The sequence below is a fragment of the Euleptes europaea genome, chromosome 3 (assembly GCF_029931775.1).
Source record: "Euleptes europaea isolate rEulEur1 chromosome 3, rEulEur1.hap1, whole genome shotgun sequence".
NCBI classification, from domain to species: Eukaryota; Metazoa; Chordata; class Lepidosauria; order Squamata; family Sphaerodactylidae; genus Euleptes; species Euleptes europaea.
The window spans coordinates 36,178,156-36,193,787 of record NC_079314.1 but is presented as its reverse complement, the minus strand read 5'-3'; the positions used below and the strand labels follow the sequence as shown (position 1 = coordinate 36,193,787).

Sequence of the window (15,632 nt, the reverse complement as noted above, 5' to 3'; positions counted from 1 at the left end):
AAATTTCGGAGAAATGATCAATATGGACCTATGGGAAAAACTTTGTTCCTCCGAATTGAAATATACTGTCTGTCAAGAAGTGAAAGAAAATTGGTACAAAACTTTTTACAGATGGTATCTGACTCCTAATATGCTATCCCATATGACAACTCCAGGGGAAAAAGGTGCATGTTGGAAATGTCAAGAGTCAGACGGCTCTTACTTTCATGTTTGGTGGACGTGCTCAAAATTACAACTATATTGGAAAAGAATTCATCGAGAACTACAGATGATGTTAGATACGAAGTTTACATTTGATCCAAAATTTTATTTACTCAGTATAGTGCCGTCAAGTTTACCTTCGAAATCGCATGACGTTTTCAAATATGCTACAACAGCTGCTAGAACAATTTTAGCAAGAACCTGGAAACAAATCCATATACCTGAAATTGATGACTGGAAAGAAAAACTTCTGGAATATGCAACCATGGCTAAAATGACTTTTGAATTAAATCCTAAACTCAGTGAATCCACTGAGCAATTTGAGGAGAAGTGGATGTCTTTTTATACTTACATGAAATGCAGCTAATTTATACGTAATATGCTTAAACGTTATAATAAATTCTGAAATAAATTTTTATCTTAATTAACTGCCAAGTAGAATATGAATTCTTAAAATATTATAAATCAGCCTGATGTAAGTATAATAAACTAAAGATATTCTGTAATTATGTTTTATTTAAAAACCATCTTATAATACTGTATTGTTTTTATAATGATAACACTTACCCCTTCCCCTTTTCCCTTCCTGTACCCTCCAATTATATAAATAAAATAATAATTAAAAAAAAAGAAGAAAAAAAAGAAGGGATGTCCAGATGTAAATACATTCATTTCTGCCTGCCAGTTCTGGGTGCTTGGAAAAGTTATGCATTTTCCCTAATAGAAGAAAGGGATTGTTGTATGGGACATATTGTACTATCTGGAGGATGAGGCAAAGATTCGCCCAATCCACTTCAGCGGATGTTTTCCAGGAAATGGTCAATATCTTTGGAGATTATTCTAGTTGCATTTGTGACAGGTGAAACAATGGTGGGAAAAACCTTTCGTTAGCTTTCCAAAAATAAGCTTTTTGCAAAGTCATTGTTTCTAACAAGTATATAAAGAGTGTGAGAGCAAAAGCCAGAGGTGGTTGCAAAAAGGGACAGAGCAAAGATGAATCCTCACGTCCCTCTGAAGATGTTTGCAGTCTTGCTTTGGTTCTCTTCCCGGACCACAGCAACCGGAGATCCCAACACATGCCCAGGTAGGAGACAGTTGATTCTCATGCAGTAATTTGAGATCTTTCAGGAAAGGTGCCAGACAAATTCAAGGAAGATAGGTCTATCAACGGCTATTGATGAAGACAGCTAATGGAACATCCATGTTCAGGAGCAGTATACCTATTACTGTGGAGAGCAACAGCAGGAGGACTTGGGCTCTATACCCTTGCTTCTCATTGGTCACTGTGGGAAACAAAATACTGGACTAGATGGGTCTGATCCAGCAGAGCTATTCTTCTGTCCTGGTGGAAGACTTTTGTCTTGGTGCTTCTAAAGGTACTTTGCTAGCTGATCCAAAAGTTCTAAGGGCTGAATATGACCACCACAGATCCTGCAACAATAGACCTATATCCCCAGGCCCATTTAAGGAAAGTGATAGAGGCAGCCGTGACATGGCAGGACAGCCAGCTATTTTTAACAGATGAAGGCCCGTTCCAGGAATTAAGTTCCAGGCGGAAACCTCCCAGAGCACCCGCCATTAGGACCTGCTGGGGACATATGTGTGGGGGGAGGGACATGAAGTCTTTGTAATGTGTCGGTCAGTCCCCTGGCCCAGTTTGCTGACTCCTCAAATTTTCCAGTGTGTGCACCAACATTGAGCCAAAGCATTGAATAATTGCTGTCTGTACCATATGCCCGGCTCTGTTGGGTCTCTCTACTCTTTTCCCTTCTCATTGCTGGCTGGGAAGCGAGTAAGGTTGCCAGCCTCCAGGTCATAGCAGGAGATCTCCTGCTATTACAACTGATCTCCAGCCGATACAGATCAGTTCACCTGGAGAAAATGGCCACTTTGGCAATTAGACTCTATGGCATTGCAGTCCCTCCCCGAACCCCACTCTCCTCAGGCTCCGCCCCAAAAGCCTCCCGCCGGTGGCAAAGAGGGACCTGGCAACCCTAGAAGTGAGGCTATCCCTGGAGCACACAGAACACAGTGGGTCTGGCTTCTGAGTCTCAGACACAGCCTCATCTTGGAGAGAATCCCTCACAGCAAGGAGTGGAATCATCTGCCTCACAGTGTTGCTTTCTGTTCCCACAGAAGTGAAGCTTGTGGGTCTTTCTGGTCAGGAGAAGCTCGCCATCCTCCAGGGGTGCCCTGGCATTCCAGGAGCAGCTGGAATCCCTGGAGAAAAAGGGGCACCTGGCATGGCAGGCCAAAAAGGTATGAAAGAAGCAGAGTAATGCCATAGCATGAGCCTTTTTTCAAGGGAAAAGACATCCTTGAAGGGCCGTGGCTGATCTCTCCCTGGGTGGCAGTGGTCAGCCTTGTGACTGCTTAATATCTGTACATGCATTCAGGTCTGATTCACGCATGCGGGAGAGTGAGGTGGCAGAACGAACCGCAGGTGGGGAAGTTCCAGCTTCACATTTAAAAAGTTCCCCGCAGATAGAAAATTAGTAGAGATTTTACTCCCTCCCATTTCTTGCTGTGCTAGTTTTCGGTTTACAAGGAATCTTTTGGAACAGAGGGGAGCATTCCAAAATATGAACCTCCACCTGCAGTCTTTGATGTGGTGCAGTCCATCCTTCCAGCTCCGTATTTTGCCCCCTTATCCCACTTCGTTTTCCTCACTCTATTGATTACCAGTTAGATTCTGGGTTCAATTTGAGATGCTGGTGATTACCAATAAGATTCCTTCATGGCCTAGGATCTGCATATCTGCAGGACCACCTCTCCTGCTAATGGCAGCTTCACTCACCTTAGGAAAACCTTCTGAAGGTGCCACCCTGCAAACGGGGTCCGTACCTGAGTATTCTCTGTTGTGGATCCCACCTGGGGGAATGGCTTTCAGGGTCTTATTTTGTAGCAAAATAAATACAACAGAATTGTTCAGGAGGGTTCTTTTTATAAAGGACTGTAGATTTAAGTGTGTATAAAAAAATTTCAACTGCATATAACCCCCCTGGTATTACATTATTTATTGGGTGTATTGGTCTTTATTGCATTGCTGTATAATTCTGTAATCCTCCTTGAGTCTCAGGGGAAAGGTGGATGATAAATGAAGTATGTAAACCAATAGAACCCATACTACCACCTCAGCTTTTGATCACCTAATTCCCACCTTACTCTGCTGCAGATGTAAATCAGGCCTTAGTGAGAACTCGAGTGTGGTAGCTATCACAAGTACCACAGTCAGGCCAAATGGAAATCCTGATCTCAAAACAGGTGATGTTTTGCGAGACACAAATGCACCAATTTAAAGTCAACATTGTACACTCCCGTTGCTTTTTTCCTCCAACACCTGGAAACTGCAGGGTTAACAAAGACTGATGAAATGTTCCAGAGACTATACTTTTGAGGGATTATTTGGTGGGAAAACAAGAACCATTACATCTGGGATGCAGTCATCCGGAGACGTTGCAGCCATTCAGTGGGAAATGTTGATGTCTGGCAGCAGGAAGCATGACGTGACTCTGTTGAAAGAATCCTTGGCTGCGTCCACATGGGGATGATTCTCCATTGTGGACTTGTTGCCGCTGCAAATTTAGAGGCATTTAAATCAACAATAGAGCACCCATGCTGGGTAATTCTGTTTTTCTTTCCCCATTTTCTCTCGCCTGCCACCACCACCCTGCATCTAGAGGGGTTTTTTTGCCAGTCTTTTTTTTTTTTAAATCAGTAGTAGGTACATCACTACATTGTTATAATTATATACCTACTACCGATTTCTTTAAAATGGCTAAAAACCTTTGGTGGACAGCAGGTACAAGCAAACATGGAGGGCACATGCTACTGAATGTGGGCAGAGGTGTGTGGAAATCTCCACCCTCCTGCCTACACTGCAGAAAAGCCTCATTTGACTGTGGTGTTTCCAGAACATCAGATCAAAGTTCCAGAAATACATGCAAAATACAAAGTTCCTTAAACCATGAGAAGTGAATGGGAGAAACAGCAAGATGTCATGTGATTGCTTCCTAAATCCCTTCTGCAGATTGGGAGCCAAACTGAAAGAAATCCTCAGTGTAGAAGAAGCCACTGTGCCAGATACAGCATTTGGCACTCTATTGGTTACCAATTAGTTTCTGGGTTCAATTTGAGATGCAGGTGATTACTTATAAAATTCCTTCATGGCCTAGGATCTGCATATCTGCAGCACCACCTCTCCTGCTAATGGCAGCTTCACTCACCTTAAGAAAACCTATTTATTTCATTTATTTGTTTAATTTATACCCCGCCCTCCCCAGAACTGTGATATCTCATTCATACATGTGAATGCTTACTGCTGCTGCATCCTCAACACCAATATGTTTGTATTCAAAAGCCCTCAAATAACAACTTTACCAAACTGCTGGGAAGGTGTTTACCCCCTGCCTTGCACTTTGCAAACATCCCCCAAATCAGCCTTGAGCTAAAAAATGGTTTAGATTCAGACTGAATTTGTGGGAGGGGATACAAATGATTTAGAAGTGGAATGAACAAAATATTCTATGCTGAAGGCCAGGAGGGGAAAAAGCTGCAATAGGGTTATATTTATGAACCAGACATTGATTGAATTGAGGTGTGTTTGTGCATTATGTCACAGGCACCAGGACACAGCTGGTACAGACACTGAATTTCGGCTATGAAACTGCACAGGATATTTTTTCCAGTAATTTGTTTTCCTGTAGATTTGTATGTTCTTTTCTGTACTGCACTGTTTCCCAAATTTTTAATAGCTGAGGTAAGCTTTTTCCTTAAATTACAATCAAACGCATCCTTCATCCTTACAATGGCAAAGGATGGGTGTAACAGTTGTGTTCCCCACCCCCTGAGTTTCTCTACATCACTGCTCTAAACATGCCTCTTGTTCTGAGCATGGGGAAGAAGGCAAGTTCCAGAACAGTGATTCATGCAGGGATATACTCCTGTAAGGCCTCCTCTAAGGGCTGTGCATCCTATATCAGGGGTGGGGAACGTCAGGCCCGGGGGCTGTATAAGGCCCGCGAAAGCGTTTGGTCTGGCCCTTCATGGGTCCTGGCAGATCTCTAGCTCAGAAGGATCTAAGACTGGTGATCCACCCCCTCCCGCAGACAGGAATAGCCTCTATTCAAGGCGGATGTGTTTGTTTTGCCGAGAAAAGGAACCTTTTTTCTGCCTTGAAGAAGAGTCATTAGCTATGGAGCTGCTAGGACTGCCCAAGAGTATAGCAGGCTAATTTTAAGTTGATAATTTTGTATGGCCCGCGAATGATATTATAAATATCTAAATGGCCCTTGGCAGAAAAAAGGTTCCCCACCCCTGTCCTATACTGTATTTGCATTCACAGTGGGTAGCCGTGTTAGTCTGTTTGCAGTAGTCAAAAAGGGCAAGAGTCCAGTAGCACCTTAAAGACTAACAAAAATATTTTCTGGTAGGGTATGAGCTTTCGTGAGCCACAGCTCACTTCTTCAGATACAGCTAGAATGTGAATCCATCGGTCTTTAAGTAGAGGAACAGTATGTAAATGTCAATAGCAGGCTTGATTGGATTAGGTGTGATATGCAGAAGAGTCTGTGATGTCCAGGGGAGAGATGGGTGTGGAGAAATCAGCATTGGTAATGGGCCATGAATGCAAGGTCTTTATTCAGCCCAGGTAAATGCATTGACTTTAGTTTGAATATCAACTGTAATTCAGCAGTTTCTCTTTCCAATCTCCCTTTAAAATTCCTTTGTAAGAGAACTGCTACTTTTAAATCTGCAACAGAATGTCCTGGAAGGTTGAAATGTTCACCCACTGGTTTTTGAATACTGTGGTTTCTGATGTCAGACTTATGTCCATTTAATCTTTGTCTAAGAGACTGACCTGTTTGTCCAGTGTAGATTGTGGAAGGGCATTGCTGGCATGTGATGGCATAAATCACATTAGAAGATGAGCAGGAATATGAACCTGAGATAGTATGGCTGACATTGGTGGGTCTGGACAAAGATTAAATGGACATAAGTCTGACATCAGAAACCACAGTATTCAAAAACCAGTGGGTGAACATTTCAACCTTCCAGGACATTCTGTTGCAGATTTAAGAGTAGCAGTTCTCTTACAAAGGAATTTTAAAGGGAGATTGGAAAGAGAAACTGCTGAATTACAGTTGATATTCAAACTAAAGTCAATGCATTTACCTGGGCTGAATAAAGACCTTGCATTCATGGCCCATTACCAATGCTGATTTCTCCACACCCCTCTCCCCTGGACATCACAGACTCTTCTGCATATCACACCTAATCCAATCAAGCCTGCTATTGACATTTACATACTGTTCCTCTACTTAAAGACCGATGGATTCACATTCTAGCTGTATCTGAAGAAGTGAGCTGTGGCTCACGAAAGCTCATACCCTACCAGAAAATATTTTTGTGTATTTGCATTGAATGCCTATTGATGCAATTACTTCCCATGCAGAGACACAGCAGATTTACCCACCCCACTGAAGGCTGATTGGATGGAGAGGAAATCAGAGCAGTGACTCATGCTGGAATGCAATAGGCAGCCTCCTCTGAGTATTCTGTGCCATCTTTGCAGTGAGAATGATAAATGATTCCATCCCACCTGACGCAGGCCACAGTGGACATACCCGCCATACTGGAGGCTGATCACATGCAGAGATACAGTGGGCAGATTCTTCTGTGTTTGAGCGCAGGGACAATTGATGCTAATCCCAGAGCCATTGCTACACACAATGCCAGACCAGACTGGACATTAAATATCAGAACTAATATTATACCTGGTATAATCGTCCTATTATTTGAGTGGGGGGGGGGATAAGGTGCTTTATCTTCTCTGATTTGGTATAATTGGCTTTGCACAGACTAGACCTATGTTTCCTCCCCTTTCTCAATTGGTATAATTGGCTTTGCACAGACTAGACCTATGTTTCCTCCCCTTTCTCACAGACCCCCCCCCAAAGTGTTCAGTGTTGTTCACATTCCACCTTTCTTTAGGAGACCCAGGACCTGCTGGCAAACAAGGGCCAAAAGGGGAACCAGGTAACCAAAAATTAATTTCCCTTTAAAAACAATGTTTGGGGGGAGGGAGGGAATAGCTATATCTGTGTCTGTCTGCTATAGCAAAACAATATTTATTTAGATATTTATACACTACTTTCTCCCCAGTGGGGGCCCAAAGCAACTCACAACATTGTTCCCCCCTTCTCCATGTTAACCTTACCATAACCCTGTGAGGTAGGTTAGGCTGAGAGAGAATGAGTGGCCCAAGGTCATATAGTAAGTTCCTACGGAAGAGAGGAATTCAAACTGGGTTCTCCCAGATGCTAATCTAATTATTACACCACACTGGCTTTGTATGCCACAAGACATAAATGTTCCCTCTTCCTAGGGAATCCTGGGAACTATGGGGGAAGAGGTTAAGATCTGTAACAGAAGAAGAATAAGAGTTGGTTTTTATATGCCGACTTTCTCTACTACTTAAGGGAGACTCAAACCAGCTTACAATCACGTTCCCATCCCCTCCCCACAACAGACACCCTGTGAGGTTGGTGGGGCTGAGAGAGCTCTTAATAGAACTGTAACTTGCCCAAGGTCACCCAGCTGGCTTTGTGTGTAGGAATGGGGAAACAAATCCAGTTCACCAGATTAGCCTCCACCTCCCATGTGGAGGAGTGGGGAATCAAACCCTGTTTTCCAGATCAGACTCCACCGCTCCAAACCACCGCTCTTAACCACTACACCACACTGATTGAGAGATTGTAGCTGATTGAGAGTGTAGAACAGTTCCAAGGATCCTTTGGGAGAAACCATAACAGTGAAACTGCAGTGTGTCTTTGTGGTGTAGATATACACACATAGGGAAAGAACCCATAATTTCTGTACCTTTTAACTAACCAAGATCTACAAGATGAGTGTCTACATGTTACGATTTGCTTGTAACAAGTTCTTTTCTTTCTTTCTTTTTCAAATCCCAGGAGACCCGATGGACTTTTCGGCTGGCTGCCGAAGTGGTAAGCATCTTTATTACTTCGGTAGGAAAGCATCCCTCAAACATCTATCCCTATTCTAATTATTTGCACCTCAGAACTGTAGCGATATAAAGCAACAAGCTATTAGTGAATTTTCCAAGCCTGATCCAATCATCCCTTTTTCAAAGGAGGATGCAGACTTTGAAATTGCACTGCTTTGCTTTAATTCATTATGAATGGTTGAGCATTTCATGGTAAGAAGCACAGCTGAGCTATTCATAAAATTCCAGCACATACACTGCAATGAGGTTTTCTTCTCAATGCCTCAAAAGCACCAACAAACCAAGATTCAGACATTTCCTAAATGTGGAAGTCTGATCAAAGTTTATCTTGATGAACTGTACTTGGATCAAACATTGGTTGTAACAATCAAATGCAAACTATGGTTTATTGGTAGGTACCAGACTGGGATTTCAAACTTGAGTTTGTAGCTGGTTTGCTAACCACAGTTGGTACTAATTGTGATTTGTTTTGACAGCTGAATTTATGAACCACGCTTTGTTGAGTACTGCTGTCCCTTGCAGCTGACCACAGAAATGGCAGGACAGGAAGATGTCCCCCCTTCTGGGAGGTGGGAAAGGACACAATCAGGAGATCAACTGGGGTTTATGGATAAACTGGGAGACCAACCAAAGTTTGCTGCAAAAGCCATGGGTTAGGGCAATGACTGACAAGCCAAAAAATGATGAGCAACAGATTTAAAAAGAGCATATATAATCCTATTTAAACAATTGTCCTTTAATAAGTATGCAAGATGGGTAAAAAAAATTCAAATATAAAATATCATACAGACCAATGTAAGGAAGTATTTAGATAAACAATCATATAGACCAAATGTGTTTTATCTGAACAGTCTTCCCCAGTTTTGGGCTATATGGTTATCAAAATATTTTCTTACTTCGATCTGTATATTTTATATTTTAATGCTTTAACCTATCTTGTGTATTTATTAAAGGACAGATGTTTTACTAGAATTATGTAAGTTGTCATAATAGATTTTTATCTGTTCCTCAGTATTTTTTGGTTTATAGTTTGGTGTGCTGGTGGGGGTTTAATTTCCCTTCTTTTTTGGTTGTACTCTCCTTAGGGCAGTGATCCCCAATGTGGTACCGAAGGGCACCAAAGTGCCCGCCAGTGTGTTTCCTGGTCCCACAATCCTTCTTCTCCAAAGCAAAGAGCCAATCCTGGTTTTGCTACACCTCACTGGAGTGGGAGGGGCTTTAGAAGAGCCTACAAGGCATCATCTCTGAGTCTTCAGGGAGCCCCATTTGGAAACAGCTCCTTCCCTCCCAGGATGCTGCTTGGCTTGGAACCTCCCAACGTTTTGTAATTGGCCATTTTGTGGTGGGCTGCACCTTCCTGTCCCAGCACCCAGTTTGTGGTGGTGCTCCCTATCTCACAATCCCAACACAATTCCCAAAGGCACAACAACCCTGCAGTTATGCCTTACTTCTCTCCCCAGTGGTGACACAAAGCACCTCACAACATCATTCTCTCCTCCTTTTTTTTTTTTATCCTTGCAACAGCTGCCCTGTAAAGCAGGCAAGACTGGCCCTCGGTCAGCCAGTGTGCTTTCGTGGCAGGGTGGGGATTGAACCTGGGACTCTCAAATCCTAGTCCCAAACTCTAACCACTACACCACGGTAGCCCTTAAAAGTCAAACATTCTGTTTGCTCTCAGTGCTTCCTTTCCTCCACTGCATTTGAGTTTTACCTTGTCGTTTGTCATATTCCGCTTGAGGACTAAATTCTGCTTCGGTTACAGCACCCAGGAGCTGCATGGAGTTACTGAGCAAAGGCAACTTCTTGAGCGGCTGGTACACCATCTGTCTGCTGGACTGCCGGCCGCTGAGAGTCTTCTGTGATATGGATACAGATGGAGGGGGATGGCTGGTAAGTACAGTACATCCTTCAAGGGGAAAGCAGTGTCGATAAAATTATGCATGTGGTGGATAAAGCAGGCAAATAGCTTTCCTCCCTCCCAGCATGGTGTAGTGGTTAAGAGCTGTGGTTTTGGAGGGGTGGACTCTGATCTGGAGAACCAGGTTTGATTCCCCTCTCCTCCACATGAGGGGTGGAGGCGAATCTGGTGAACTGGATTTGTTTCCCCACTCCTCCACATGAAGCCAGCTGAGTAACCTTGGGCTAGTCGCACACTCTCAGCCCCACATATCTCACAAGGTGTCTGTTGGGGGGGGGGAAGGTGATTGTAAGAAGCTTTGATTCTTCCTTAAGTGGTAGAGAAAGTTGGCATATACAAACCAAGTCTTCTTCTTCTCTCTCATACTAGATAAGTAACTGATAGTTAATAAGTAATGAATTCAGGATGGACCAAAGGAAGGTACAACAAATAATTACCTCACGTAATGCTGCCAGCTCTTATGATGTTGGCGGCTACTCTAGATGGTTGTTTTTTTTTAAGGGATTAGGATGGCAGGATCCTAATGGAGTGGCACTCCCCCTTACAAGAGCAAGTTCATAACTTAGGGATGCTGCTGGACCCAGGCCTTCTGTTGAATAAGCAGGTGGCAGTGGTAGCCAGGAGAGCCAATCACCAGCTTTGCAGCCCTTCCTGGGCAGGAAAATATCTTGCCACTGTGGTTCCTGCCTTGCTAACATCTAGATTAGATTACTGCAAAACAAGAGTCACTGGAAAAGAGAGCTAGGAAAAGTTGAAGGCAGCAGGGAAAGAGGAAGACCCAACAAGAGATGGATAGACTCTATAAAGGAAGCCACGGCCCTCAGTTTGCAAGACCTGAGTAAGGCTCTTAATGATAGGATGCTTTGGAGGACATTAATTCATAGGGTTGCCATATGTCAGAAGCTACTTGGAAGCACTTGCCACACACACACACACACACACACACACTGCACTGCACATGAGGCTGCCCTTGAAGATGGTCCTGAAGCTACAGCTGGTGCTGGAAGCTGTGGCCAGAATGTTAAATGGAGTCGGATGTAGGGACAATATCATGCCAGTCTTGGCCCATCTATGCTGGGTCCCAATTTGCTTCCATGTCCCATTCAAGGTGCTGGCATTGGCCTTTTAAAACCCGAGACAGCTTGGGGCCAACACACTTGAAGGACTGCCTACACCTGTATGAACCTACCTGTCCACTCAGGTCATCTTTGGAGTCCCTGCTTCAGGTGCCCCTGCCATCTGAAACCAGATGGGTGGCAAGCTGACAAAAGGTTTTGGTGGTCATGCCACCAAAACTTCAGAATTCCCTCCACAGGGAGATTTGTCTGTCTCTTTTTATTGTAGTCATCCGCCCGCAGGTGAAGTTCTGTTTTAAATAAGAAAAGTAGCTGGAGAGGTGTGACCATACCCTTCTGCCCTCCCCGCTACACAGCTCTGGCTCTCTCCTTACTAGCCTGTTGCAGAAATAGATTCTGCAAGTCTTATTTTTCATTCCCTCTGAAAAAGAGAAATTGCCACCTGCCTAATCAAGTAAGCCGATTTCACTGGCATCAGCCTCAAACTGATGAATAAAATAGTTATCCCATTATAATTCCAATGCCAGGCTTGCATTTGCTTAAGTAAAACCCCATTAATACAATCATACTAACAAAATGCAACCAATTCCAGTCCACATAGCCACGCACAAAGGAGCTACGGCTGCAGCGGCATCGCCCTGGTCAGCTTAGCAGTGACAGCGTCAGTCACCTGGTGGGCTTCTGTACTCATGTGCCCTTAGCTGGATAAGAGTCATTGAGGGAAAAGCCACAATTCCATGATCCTCTTGGGTCATGAATGACCTTCACTTTTCGATTGTCCTGTTCCAATATGTATTTTGCAGGTATTTCAGAGACGGGTAGATGGGTCTGTTGACTTCTACCGAACTTGGAATGACTACAAGAGAGGCTTTGGAAATGAGCTGTCAGAATTCTGGTTGGGCAACAAGAACATCCATCTGCTCACAAGTGAAGGCAAAGGTATCTGGCATTTTTTTAAAAAATTGGGGAAATATCAGTAACTGGCATCCTAGCAGCCCTCTCTCTTTCTCATACAATCTGCTCTGCTATGTTTTCTGCTGCTGCACTGCTGATGTTGAAAAGCCTAGCAGAAGGGGGTGAGGCAGGCACCTACTACCCTAGGGGGCTTTCTGTGGAGGCAGGGTATATAAGTATCCTAAATAAATAAACAAACAGGGTGGCACCATGGCTCAGTGGTAGAGCATCTGCTTTGCATTGAAATTGTCTTGGGGTCAAACCCTGGCATCTCCAGTTCGAAAGATCAGGTCATAGGCCCAATGAAAGACCTCTGCCCAAGGCTGACAGCTTAATTTCTGGTGTTCTTCCTGGTCCCAGTTCTGTTTCTGGAACAGATCAAAACCTGGAAACATGCCAAGTAGGAAAGAGTAGCTCAGGATATTTTTCATTATTCAGAAGTAACCACTGTTAAAGAAAAGGATCTGATTAAAGATGAGGGTCTGATTCAGTCTAAGGTAGCTTCATGTTTCAAAGTGGAACCTGTAATATCTTCATGGGCCTCAGGGAGGCAAGGGAGATCTATAGCTTGTTGTTTTCTTCTCCTTAAAAATTGGCAGCTGCACCCTTGGCAGTACAGTGTAAAAAGGCAGGGTGCCCCTCCCGCCTCCCTCGCCTCAAATTTGAGAATTCCCACGATCACACATCCCAGTTTGAAAACTTTTCGTATAACAACTGCCCAAATGAAGGAAGGTATGTCAATGCTACAAAACCAGAAGGATCAATTCCAGAGTTCCTATTGAAATTAATGTTGTTAGTCTTTAAGGGGTCTGCATCCCATCCCAGATATGTCTGAGATTTATGTGGGGTTCAGTTTCCCCATGCAGGAAGGCTCTATATGTGTGGGGGGAGTATTACTGCAGCAGAAGGATCACACTCATAATTGCCAAATGGATGGAGAGCGCACGGTACAGATCTTGTGCTGAAATGAAACAAGTCAGTTGGTGACGAGTGGCCGGTGGGAAGACCACCTGGGAATCCTATGCAAGCCACCTTGAGTTCAATGAAGGAAGAAAAGCAGATTATCAATGCAATCATAAACACCATTTTTATTTGCGGATAAAATTAAAATATTTATTCTGCTACATATTCACATTTATACTGAGAGCAGGGCTAACAGGTGTGCTGTAAAGTTCTGTTCTCTCTTTCCTAGGGATCCTGCAGCTCCGTGTGGACTTGGTAGACTTTGATGATATGAAAACCTTTGCTCATTATGAATCATTCCAGCTCAGGGGCGAAGAGGAGAACTATCAGCTTGTTCTGGGGCAGTTCCTGAGTGGCTCAGCAGGTGAGAGATGTTTCCAAATGGATTTGTTTAGAAAAAGGTTAAATACTCAGCCAAACATAGAGATTGCAGTAGCAATACAAAAGCCAGCAACAAGCATGGTTGAATAACAGAACCGCAGCACACACCGCTATTTCTTCGCCAGCATGGTGTAGTGGTTAGTAATAGGTTGTTTATGCATGGGAGTTTTACCTGAGGTTCGTTGCTCGCTGGACCCACTCCTGTTGGGAGTCTATGCATCAGCAGTCTCCAAGCTCAAATCAGAAAGTATTTGAATCCCCACCCCTTGAAATGCTGCTTCATAATTGGCTGTAGTTTGAAAAAATTTCCCTCCCCCCCAGCCCAATTACAGCATAAAAAGATTTTAAGAACATTAAACAAAAAACGGAGCAATCTGAAAAGAAGAGGGGGGGATGTCCAAGCCACTGTTTTAAAAAGCCTTCTGCTCAGAAAGAGTTCCGAGGAAGCAGGAAGTTTTTGAATCCCCGCCTCTGGTCATGCTACTTTGTAATTGGCTGTGAGTGAAACTATGCTTCCATGTCCCTCACTTTGCAAATGCATGGAGATTTCACCCAGGCTGAGCTCAGGGAACAGGAAGGAACTGGGTTAATAGAGGAAAGGGAAGGTCCCGGGATTTGTGACGGTTGGCAACGAGGTCATCTCTAATGGAGGGGACACTCATGCATAACTCCAAGGAACAACTGAGACAGACCGGGGGTGGGGGGGTGAACGTGGGTGAAAGTACCCATGCATAAACAACCTTAGATTAGGATCTGGGAGACCCAGGTTCAGATCCACCCTCTGCCATGGAAGCTCACTGGGTGACCTTAGGCCAGTCACCCACTCCTGGCCTAACCTACCTCGGAGAATGGTTGTTGTAAGAATAAAATGGAGGAAGGAGAATGAAATTGTAAGATGATCAGCATAGACCTTTGATGATTATTCCTTTGGTGAGATTGGTGTCAATGAGAGCCCCAATCTTTGTCCAGCATGGTTTCAATACTGAGGAACAACCTTCCAGAAGATGTCTAGAATTCTCCCTCCTTTGTATCATTCTACAGAACGGTACCTTTTCAAAAGGCATTTGATAAAACTGGTTCTCCAGGCAACACTTTCCTTTTCTGATGGTGGTGGTGGAAAGAGCTGTCAAGTCACAGCTGACTTATGGCAACCCCGTAGGGTTTTTAAGGCAAGAGGCATTCGGAGGTGGTTTGCCATTACCTGCCTCTGGGTGGGCTGAGAGAGTTCTGAGAGAACTGTGAATAGCCCAAGGTCATCCAGCAGGCTTCATGTGGAGGAGTGGGGAATCAAACCCAGTTCTTCAGATTCGAGTCTGCTGTTCTTAACCACTACAACACGCTGGCTCACACTTTTTGTTTTGCGTTCCCCCCCTTTTCTACTGAACTGAAACTGCACTGAGTTCTTGTGATTTGGAGGTCTTTTTTTGTAACAGCAGACTGATGCTGTTATGCTTAATTTTTAATTGATTTTATTGTAGGATGTTTTGATCCGTCTTGGAGAAGTGGGACATTGTTTTATTGTTGAAAAAATTGGATCTCCCCCTACATTTCTGTCCCTGTGCTTTGCAGGCGATTCCATGACTTTTCATAGCGGGCTGCCCTTTTCCACCCATGACAATGACCATGACAGCGGGTCACAGAACTGCGCAGTCACCGTGCACGGAGCCTGGTGGTATGCAAACTGCTACAAATCCAACCTGAACGGGGGCTATCCGATTGGTGCTAGGAAGGGCCAGAGGTATGGCATCGATTGGGCAAGCGGCAAAGGAGTTGGCACTTCCTACAAGCGCACAGAGATGAAAATGCGCTAAATACATACTGCAGTGAGAATCCGTGTTGGGCCTATGGGAAAACCAAAGTAAAAAACAAGTTTAAGAATATTGATCTGGTGGGTATATTGTGATTCATTTTGCAGATGGTATCCTGCTTCCAGTATCTTTTCGAGCAGAGGCAGCTGTAGGGGTCTTAGGGGCTATCGGGCATGGAGTGACCTTGCGGGCCCCGCCCCCCGCTGCAGCTCCTTTCTCCTGTCCCCTAATTGTGGCCACTGTTCCCACTTAATTATGACCCTATTCTTTCCCCCCATCCCCATATCGCTGCCTCCTCCTTT

General features: G+C 44.1%; 1 protein-coding gene across 1 annotated transcript; it reads left to right on the top strand.

Moving 5' to 3' along the window:
* The first annotated feature begins 1,194 nt into the window (after positions 1–1,194).
* On the top strand, positions 1,195–15,379 carry LOC130475251 (ficolin-3-like). The gene is made up of 8 exons (XM_056846997.1): positions 1,195–1,285; positions 2,338–2,460; positions 7,195–7,239; positions 8,175–8,210; positions 9,993–10,120; positions 12,028–12,157; positions 13,371–13,505; positions 15,092–15,379. Exons 1-8 carry the CDS (start codon positions 1,195–1,197, stop codon positions 15,331–15,333), a joined length of 930 nt encoding a protein of 309 aa, XP_056702975.1. The 3' UTR covers positions 15,334–15,379.
* The last annotated feature ends 253 nt before the right edge of the window (positions 15,380–15,632 follow it).

Excerpts from the sequence above, each read along its gene's own strand:
- LOC130475251 (XM_056846997.1), top strand. The coding sequence starts at position 1,195 with ATGAATCCTCACGTCCCTCTGAAGATGTTTGCAGTCTTGCTTTGGTTC. Across the intron at positions 1,286-2,337 it reads AGATCCCAACACATGCCCAG|AAGTGAAGCTTGTGGGTCTT; the intron begins GTAGGAGACAGT and ends CTGTTCCCACAG. Across the intron at positions 12,158-13,370 it reads CCATCTGCTCACAAGTGAAG|GGATCCTGCAGCTCCGTGTG; the intron begins GCAAAGGTATCT and ends TCTCTTTCCTAG.